The 10,581-nt window shown below is 39.2% G+C and overlaps 1 protein-coding gene across 1 annotated transcript in view; it reads right to left on the bottom strand.

Annotated features, from left to right (window-relative positions):
• Positions 1–3,309: 3,309 nt before the first annotated feature.
• The window catches only part of LOC124802623 (N6-adenosine-methyltransferase catalytic subunit), a 68,690-nt gene continuing 61,418 nt past the window's right edge, over positions 3,310–10,581 (bottom strand). Inside the window, exon 12 of the mRNA XM_047263512.1 lies at positions 3,310–3,547. Coding sequence (XP_047119468.1) covers positions 3,436–3,547 — 112 coding nt within the window. The 3' untranslated portion in view covers positions 3,310–3,435. The remainder of the gene's footprint in view (positions 3,548–10,581) is intronic.

The following is a 10,581-nucleotide window of genomic DNA, read 5'->3' as shown; positions in this document are numbered from 1 at the left end:
AATATCTCTCAGCTGCACTACATGGCTTGAAAGAACCGACTGACAAACAAGACAATGAGTAGACAAGAAATAATAGAGGTCATGATGTACTTAATTTAGTACTCTCATCTAATTACTTCTCTTTCAAAAATGAAATTTACAAACAGGACCCTGGGCTAGCAATGTGAGGTCTCTTAGTGGTCTAATTGCAGAAATATTTACCAATCATACAGAGAATGAAATGCTGACACTAAAAGATAGCATCACAAGTAATGTTAAATTTTATAACACTAATGTGGGTGACACACACATCCCATTTTGTGATACAGACAATGATGTTTGAGACCCCATCAATGAATAAAATAGCCTGTATAAAAATATCCAATTTATCCTTGATCATGAAGAAAACAACACTATACCTTGTCTTGATGTGAAAATACCAAAATACAGGGTTATTACAAATGATTGAAGCGATTTCACAGCTCTACAATAACTTTATTATTTGAGATATTTTCACAATGCTTTTCACAAACATACAAAAACTCAAAAAGTTTTTTTAGGCATTCACAAATGTTCGACATGTGCCCCTTTAGTGATTCGGCAGACATCAAGCCGATAATCAAGTTCCTCCCACACTCGGCGCAGCATGTCCCCATCAATGAGTTCGAAAGCATCATTGATGCGAACTCGCAGTTCTGGCACGTTTCTTGGTAGAGGAGGTTTAAACACTGAATCTGTCACATAACCCCACAGAAAGAAATCACATGGGGTTAAGTCGGGAGAGCGTGGAGGCCATGACATGAATTGCTGATCATGATCTCCACCACGACCGATCCATCGGTTTTCCAATCTCCTGTTTAAGAAATGGTGAACATCATGATGGAAGTGCGGTGGCGCACCATCCTGTTGAAAGATGAAGTCGGCGCTGTCGGTCTCCAGTTGTGGCATGAGCCAATTTTCCAGCATGTCCAGATACATGTGTCCTGTAACATTTTCTTCGTAGAAGAAAAAGGGGCCGTAAACTTTAAACCATGAGATTGCACAAAACACGTTAACTTTTGGTGAATTGCAAATTTGCTGCATGAATGCGTGACGATTCTCTACCGCCCAGATTCGCACATTGTGTCTGTTCACTTCACACACTTTAAGAAAAAATGTTGCTTCATCACTGAAAACGAGTTTCGCACTGAACACATCCTCTTCCATGAGCTGTTGCAACCGCGCCGAAAATTCAAAGCGTTTGACTTTGTCATCGGGTGTCAGGGCTTGTAGCAATTGTAAATGGTAAGGCTTCTGCTTTAGCCTTTTCCGTAAGATTTTCCAAATCGTCGGCTGTGGTATGTTTAGCTCCCTGCTTGCTTTATTCGTCGACTTCCGCGGGCTACGCGTGAAACTTGCCCGCACACGTTCAACCGTTTCTTCGCTCACTGCAGGCCGACCCGTTGATTTCCCCTTACAGAGGCATCCAGAAGCTTTAAACTGCGCATACCATCGCTGAATGGAGTTAGCAGTTGGTGGATCTTTGTTGAACTTCGTCCTGAAGTGTCGTTGCACTGTTATGACTGACTGATGTGAGTGCATTTCAAGCACGACATACGCTTTCTCGGCTCCTGTCGCCATTTTGTCTCACTGTGCTCTCAAGCGCTCTGGCGGCAGAAACCTGAAGTGCGGCTTCAGCCGAACAAAACTTTATGAGTTTTTCTACGTATCTGTAGTGTGTCGTGACCATATGTCAATGAATGGAGCTACAGTGAATTTATGAATTCGCTTCAATCATTTGTAATAGCCCTGTAGAACAAAAAGGTGTACTTACTGAGAAGATGCTAGTACAGACACCACTATACCAAACTACTCTACACAGCCCACCTCATACAAAAAACTGCATATAGATAAATGCTATACAGAGCACACAAATTTCCTCTTCAATGTACAGAACTCCAGCAAGAAACAGAAAGCATAAAATGTACTGCATTACACAGTGGATATGCTCCTTCACTGATTAATCCATTGTCACAATGGATAAAAAATAAACTGAAAAAACAACTTCAAACTACACTCACATGTGAGGCATCCCAGCAGTTAAATATGTAAAAATGTCATACCTTGGTATAATGTCTGACAAATCAGCTAGGCTATTCAAGAACACAGAAGTAAAAATTAGCTTCAGCATGAACAACAACCACAGTATGGAGCTTAGTAAGAATATAAAACTGCCAGACACAGATCTTGATGCATCAGGCATTTACAAAATTATCTACAGCCAATGCAACAAATATTATATACAGACTGGGTAAATGCAACAAATCAGCATTAAAGACACAGCCACCCTTTCAAAAACAAAGACAGTCCTGAAATGTTGCACAAAATCAGAAATTAAAGGAATTGATATCATGGTACAAACGGAAATTTTAATTCCTAAAACAAAATATGGAGATAATGTTCTTAATGAGGTAACCAACTTCAAACACTCAAAATTGTTCAGTTGTCTTAAGCCAGCTCTAATGCATCAGATTTAAGATGTGTAAATGTGAAACAAACGATGACTAGCATGTTTGCATCGTGAATATCAGTGTAAAATGCGATAATCAATATTCACCAACACACTGCAAGGCCACCATACTATATTTAGTATATCATGTTTACATGAATGTAGAAAAATTTATGCTGTGAATTATGTCAAAAAAGTGATAAAATAAATAGTAAAATATTGTGATGTTACACAATTGCTCTGCCAGTGTACCAAGGATAAAAAACAAAGCTTTACAACGGCAAAATTGGAAGTGAAAATGGTCATATAAAGAGCGTCACACACGATTTTTGCAACATAATAACTGATGCAAAATTCTCTGCATCCCATACAGGCTGTGGTCTCAATCATAATAAACTACAAGACACAGCTTCATATCAGCAGAAGATGTCGCTAGACAACCCCTCTATCCCCAACCTCCACAAAACCAAACAGTCTCTCCGGCAATGAACAGTAAAAAAAGACTGCTAAGTTAATTTACATTAAGACAATTTGTTTTATGGAGCAATTTTCTGTATACATAAATGCATGAAGATGGGTGGAACATGCTCGAAACGTGATGCAACTTGTAAATGAAACATAAAACAAATAAATGTGACAGCAGATAATAAAAATAAATAATAAGTAGGTGGTGTGTAATTTCATTTAAGTGATTTTTGGGGGGGTCCTTGCGGACCTCGTGCCCCCCCCCCCCCTCCATGGCTATGCCCTTGACAACACACACACACACACACACACACACACACACACACAGAGAGAGAGAGAGGAGGGGAGGGACACGGGGAATAAATTTGACAGAAAAGTTTCACTATCATAAATTCATATTTTTCATTTTTTTACAAAATGATTGAATACTTTCATGACAACACACGTAAGCTGATGTATAGTACAGTATGAAAATGAAATTTTCTCACTAATTTTAGTTTAGATCAAGACTTTGGTGGGGTCATACAATTTCCATCTGGATACCTTTTTCGAAAAGCTTGGATGAGCTCTGGGTCAACAAGACGAACACCATCGACTTGGTTTCCAAGTGTTATCCTGTGCAAAAAAAAAAAAAAAATTAAAATTAGGTTCCAACTAAAATATATTTGAATAAGGTCATATCCACATTAAAGAAATTAAATTGGTTATAAAACTAGTTTTCTAATTTTTAGTTACAATATGATTAATAAGTTATGCTAGGCAGCTAAGTGATTAAGCCTTACACTACAAATAAGAGGTTTGGACTTGATTCCAATTTAATTCTATGAATTTTCATGATATTTAACAACTTCACTTCTGGAAGTGTTCTGAGCACCTGAAAACTACTACGCTGAACTGGGGATCAGATTCCGCATTGAACTGGCCGTTCATTACTTTGCAAGTTCTATGGTTTGAGGAAGGTAGCACATGTCACTTTCAATAGGAGCACACCTAGTAAATTAAAGCACTCTACAAGTTGTAATGTAGTACGCTAGCCCGCCACCTGCACGATGGCATCTCCTGCCGGTGTGTATTGAAAACACAGATATTTACTAATTCAAGAATGTTCTTTGCATACTTCAAATACTGAAATGCAATATATTGTACAATTACAGATAGAAATTCAATTTATTTATTTTTGTTGTAATGCAGCTAATTACAAGTAGAAACTAGGAAAAGTCTCTGTTGTAGAAGTAAAGTTCTGGAATTCTTGCTAATTCATGATAGTCTGTCACCTTTTGTAAGCACAAAGACAATGCAACTGATGATAGGAGAGCGAGTTTCTGCTGAGCAACCTAATGTCCTAATTGTTGAATTGTAAAATCTGATGTAGTATTGTGAAAGTACTCTGAATGGTAATTGGAATGAATGTTATGTAGGCCTAAATGCTGTTAAGGTACTATTTGTGAAAACATATAGTTTATCACAGCTAACCTAAAGTAAATTTTTACATGTGACTATAAACTAGGTGTCTGGGACCATAAATTTACAGCTTCGAGGATATTCTGGGTAAGTTCAAAAAACTGTTTTTTTTATCAACCCAATAATCAGCTTTTGCTGAAAAACCATTGGGCCACTGTTTCTAAAGAAAGTTTATTACCTTCAGCAGGGGCCTAAAACATCCCACAGATGGTTAGCATTTAGTGATGAACAATTTTTCACAGCCAAATGCCAATAAAAACCTTCCTTCCATTACCTGAACCATTACCTGAACCAAGGTTGTTACTTTAAACACAAAACAGCAACTCATTTAATTTTTCTATAGTAAATATATTAAAAATAGTGACCTTTTTCCCCATCTCATAAACATGGATATTTGCAAATCAGTTGGAGGTGCAGAGATCAGCAGATTTCAACAGTTGAAATAGATAATAAATATTCTGTTTCCATGTATAATGAAAAAGAAAGTAGCTATTGAATTTTTTTTATCATATACACTACTTATACAGTTTACAGTGGGCTAAGGGCTAAGAGTTAATCGGCAATTGACCATTTCCCATCCCCTTGCTGGTTTACACAATTTTGAAATTTTGTTTATTGCACTGTCTATGGTCTTTAGCTGCATCTGAACTTTTCCTGATGTCTAGGTTGTAGTGAATAACCACAGCCAGAGACAAAACTCTGATGGTATCATAACAGGTTTCAATTTCTTCGAACGTCATTATATGATGATTCTAGTACATAACATCATACCTCATTTTGATGAGTCACTGAATAACATTCAGATCACCTGAGAAGTCAAACTGGTTATGATACCAACTGTGTGACCCAAGTATGGAAAAATACAACAAAAGAAATTTGTTTGCAGTTTGTTAGAATTTTATTTACAGTTTACATTCTCTTTAGTGTGTGCTAGTTTACATAAAATAAAATTATGTATGTGTGTGTGTGTGTGTGTGTGTGTGTGTGTGTGTGTGTGTGTGTGTGTGTCGACAGTGAGAGAGAGAGAGAGAGAGAGAGAGAGAGAGAGAGAGAGAGCGCAGGAGGCGGAAGGGGTGTTGGAACATCAATCAGCTCCATTAGGCAGATTCGTCCCACCTATAAAATGGTAAAATAGGGAGACTAACCCATGGACCCTGCAGCCAACAAAATTAAGAAAGCAAACAAGAAATTCCAGAAGGCTGTAACAGTGTGCTTATAGACAACTGAGTGTGGAACAGTGTGGAGGAATTAAGGAGCATTACATAATGATACTCATCCAAACAAGGAAAGACAGCTGGAAAAGTACCTATGCAACTAGTTCCAAAATGATATCTATGACAGATACAAAAGACTCCTGGTTGAGTGAATCAAAACAGTTCTGGTTTAGACCATGCTAAGGATCAGTGACAGCAAATCCACAAGGGGGTGAAGGCATGCAGTGGAACATCTGAACTATCCTTATGCACAAGAGGAGGATGCAGTGGTGCTGGCCAGGTTAAAGAAAGGGATAACACTCAAATATGACAGTATCCAGTCAGAAGTGCTGCAGTAATTAGCACCACAGATTGCACCTTGCTTAATATATGTATTAAATGAAGCATTACATCCGATTCATGTACCTGATTCATGGTACCAAATGAGATGGTGCAGTGGTTAGTACAGAGGACGCACATTTGAGAAGATTATGATACAAATACTGGTCCAACCATCCAGATTTAAGTTTTCTATGATTTCCCTAATTCACTCCAAGCAAATGCTGGGACAGTTCCTTTCAAAGGGCATGGCTGATTTCCTTCACCATCCTTAAAACAATCTGAGCTAGCGCTCTGTCTCTTATGATCTCGTTGTGGATGGGACATTACACCCTAATCTTCCTTACTTACTGATTCATGGTAAACCATGAGAACAATAATTATCAAACAATCCAAAGATATGAACCACTTAAAATGTAAGGACTTGATTATAAATGCTTGGGCTATGGTCTAGGAACGCTTCCTGTATGACTGACTTCAGCCACTTAACCATTGTCAATTTGGGTTCTGACAGGGTCAATCAGTAGAAGACACCATAAAGTAGGCATTTGGCATGGTTCAGATATCTTTCAAAAGTATGCAAATGTTTTATGGTATGAGAGTACATAAAATATAAATTGAATTTTTGTTCCTGAGCGTCTACTGTTGGTAGGACTGATCCTGCACTTGTATAGCTGAGTTGTTGTAAGCTGGTCCCTTACAGCTGCAGTGAGACGAGTGTGGCAGCTTTGTGAGCCTACCTCAACCAATAACATAACACAATCTTGTAAACACCTCTATGGCAACACCTCAGTGTTGTCACAGCTCTGTAGATGGCTATTGTTTCCTCCTGCAGACATCAGGACTTCACAGCTGAAAGCTGGCAACAGTGTTGCAAGCTGTCAGTGATCTTTTTACACTGTCTCAACTACTGTATGCTTTAGGAGTGAGGAATGGAGACCTGGTCGTTTCACACTCCCACCCAATTCGTCACTGGCATTCACGATGTCAGAGCAACAGGTGCACCCCTCCACTGTGCTATGCATACTTACAAAATTCAAGCGATGGAAACTTTCCTGAGATTGGCTGCAAAATATGGGGACCAAGCACTGTAAAGGACTCATGTGCCTGCCTGGAATAAAAAGTTCAAGGAAGGATGAGAACTAGTGGAAAAATCAGGAACACAATAACTGTTCTCGGACCAGGATTACAGACCAACTTATCGGTGCAGTTCAAGATATTCTCCAAGATGACTAACTGTTGAGTGTATCTGAAACTGCAGAACAGGTAGGGATAAGTTATGGACGTTGTCAAGTGATCATCACTAAAAGCCCAGGAGAGAGAGAGAGAGAGAGAGAGAGAGAGAGAGAGAGAGAGAGAGAGAGAGAGAGAGAGAGAGTCAGGATGTCTTGCCTTTTGACTGCAGATCAGAAGTTAGACATTTGGAGGTCTGTCAGATGCTTACAGCAAGGTCTACAAAAAGCGATGCATTTTCAAGTCAGATCATCACTTGTGATGAAACTCTGGTCTGCTACTACAATCCCAAGCTGAAACAAGCCAGTATGTAATGGCACAGCAAAGAAAAGGCAGCATCAGTGATAACAAAGGCTTGACTGTCAGCTGGCAAAGTTCTTTCAACCATTGTTTTCGGCTATTGAGGCATTTTGCTTACTTATTTTTTGCATGAGTGATGCACAATCAATTTTGCTTACTACTGTGAGCTGTTGAACAAGGTGAGGGCTGCATACTGCCATAAAAGATGAGACCAACCAATTAAAGAGGCTACCCTCTTCGACACAATGCCGGGCCCTATACTGCAGTTCTGACTATCTCAAAACTTTAAGCAATGCCCCGGACTGAATTTGATCATCTCCTTACAGCCTGGACCTACTGTCCTGCAGTTTTTATTTGTTTGGGCCGCTTAAAGAAGTTCTAGGAGGAAAACAATTTGAAGATGACAAGGACATGGAGTGATTTGTGCGTAATTGGCTCTTCACATAACCAGTTTTATTCCATAATCTGCGATAAAAAATTGTTTCTTCTCATTGGCAAAAACATATTTCTAAAGCAGGAAACTATGTAGAAAAAATTTTATCTGCCTTTTATTTTCCAATAAATAATTTAAAAAAATACAATTCCATTTATATTTGTTTTACCCTCGCAGAATCACAGTCACCTTCGATTATGTTAGGTGGCCTGTGTTGGTCATGCAACAGAGAGAGATATGGCACCTGCATCATTCTATCATAGCTTTCATTACCACTGCAAGGGGGTGAGTGGTAGAGTGGCATGCAGGAAACTGGAAGTGATTACACATATCACAAATAGATGCCCACACGGGCCCATCTGTGGAGCTGTGCTCTGGGATCTCGTGATAGAATCCCTTACTCAGTCTGACTGATTGGCATTGATGTATATGTGGTCACTGTATGAATTGGCCTTATGCTAATAGTGTTTTCTGAGAACTCAAAAGCTGCACTTGAGTAAAAATGCTGAAGTGTAGTGGAAAAGTGAGCAAATAATGTGAAGGAAACAAATTGATGGTGGTAGCACACAAGCTATCTACATCGTGCTAAAAGTTAGATTATCAGTAACTCGAAACCCAACATTTAAATTAGGCAATGTCTCTGCAGCTGCTGAACAACATGACATGCAGAGACCTTAAGGTGCAGCAGTTGAGGAAAAAGTTTCTAACATAATGCACAAGATAACAAGTATAGGTACTACAAATTCAAGGCTCCCACTGATCAACACAAAAGTATACCATGTTCACAATGATACTTCCAAATCCATAGTATGGGCACACTGATTCTGCTTCAAGAATCATTGAAAAGCTATGTGCTAAGGACAGAAGAGTGCATCCTTGAGCTGTTTTAGGTATTTGGAACTATTCTAGTGGAGTTATTATAAGCTTGGGTGGTGTGGGTAAGGGAGAAGCTGAGGCAGGGAGGAGGAGAGATAGCAGGATAGGGTGAAGGAAGGTGTAGTGCTGCTAGTGGCATGTGGTGGGGCAGGGTAAGGTTGTTGAGTGCTGTCAGGAGGTTTTTTTGGGTGGGGAGTAAAGAGGAAGGGGGAACAGATGAGGACGGAAGTACAGAAGGGGAAAAAAGACTAGTGAGTGCTCTGGTCCAATACAAGGCTGTGTAATGCTAGAATGGAAGCAGGGAAGAGGACATGTAGGTGAAGAAAAGGGACTAGTGAAGGCTGAGGCCAGGGGAGTTATGGGATTGTAGGATATATTGCAGTGACAGTTACCATTTGTGCACTTCAGAAAAGCTATGTTAGTAGGAAGGATGCAGATGACGCACCTTACACAGCTTATAAAAGTACCATTTGTTACTGGGCTGTTCCTAAGAAACCCCGAAAAACCATGATTTTTGGGTACCAAAAGTACCAATTGTGGGAATGGCCACTTCTGTATTTTCTGTTCATGGCAAATCACTCAAATTTTTACCAAATGTTCTTAAGAAGATGTTCTTGAGGAACTTCACAACTTTTTTCAATATTGTTATCCACTACTGAAATCCATAGATTCAAAGATACTGTCCTTTATGCAAAAAACCACAAAAACTTGTGTTACCATTTTTTACTTTTGTTTTACCTGTATGTAACTCAACATCTCCTTTACATAGTGGGTAGAAGTCTATCCTTTCATAAAACTGTTGTTATTCCATCTTGGACTTCCCACTATTTGTTTGATGGATACCACTACAATTTTAACTGCATACTGGCTAAGGAAAGGACACCTAAAAAATGCCCAGAAGAATAACTAGTGTCAGGATCAACAAATATAAATTAAAAAATTGGAGGATGAATACCTGGTAGAGTATCTGAGATTACATAATAATTGCTGACGAGTTTATTCTTTCTTTCTGAACATACGAGAAAGTCAGAAAATGCACCATGTTAGTCCTAGTCAGGGAATGGTACATTTTTTTAGCAGAACACAGCTCGTCTCACCTCACTCATCTTGGGACATTTCAGGCTTGAGCAGAGCAACATCTGTGAATAGCAGACATGAAGGAATTCCAGAACACATTGCCTTCCACTACACATTATTGAACACATTTAGACCTAACATGACATTTTCACCTTATTTATACACAGCTGTACAAGGCTCTAAAAAGTGGCTTATATCAAACAACATAGTGAACAAAATCTCCACCAGACTGCTAGTAGCATATAAAGAAAGGGTTTGCCCCAGACTACACTAAAGTGGCACGAATGCTAAATAGGGAGTAGGATCCAGCAGTGAGCAAGTGTGAGTGAAGAGGGAGCATCAGTGTAGAGAAAGTGAAGAGGCCAGTGACGTGCTTGTGGAGCTTGTTGCCCCGTCATTAGGAGCCACAAACACTGCTAAAACTCATGCCTACGATTGTACCTAATTGTTAAGAAAAAAAAGTACTGTTCTCCCATCTGGTGCAGCTTAAACACCAAACTTTAGACAACTACCAATATTAAATTAGTGTTATTATATCTGTTACAATAGCTGAAAGATATCTTTGCTGTAAAATACAACTGCAATTTTGCTAAATCACATAATGTTCCTTAGCCAGAACTAACAATGGACCTGTAACAGGGGCAAGGGCTCTAGATCTGCAGAACCTGAACCCCCACTGCAAGGCCCCACTGGAGTGGAAATAGTTACAAGTTGTCAAGCAACCAGCCATGTGATGT

The sequence above is a fragment of the Schistocerca piceifrons genome, chromosome 6 (assembly GCF_021461385.2).
Source record: "Schistocerca piceifrons isolate TAMUIC-IGC-003096 chromosome 6, iqSchPice1.1, whole genome shotgun sequence".
Classification (NCBI taxonomy): Eukaryota; Metazoa; Arthropoda; class Insecta; order Orthoptera; family Acrididae; genus Schistocerca; species Schistocerca piceifrons.
Note: the sequence above shows the minus strand (reverse complement) of the source record. Positions and strands in the feature narration are given on the sequence as shown.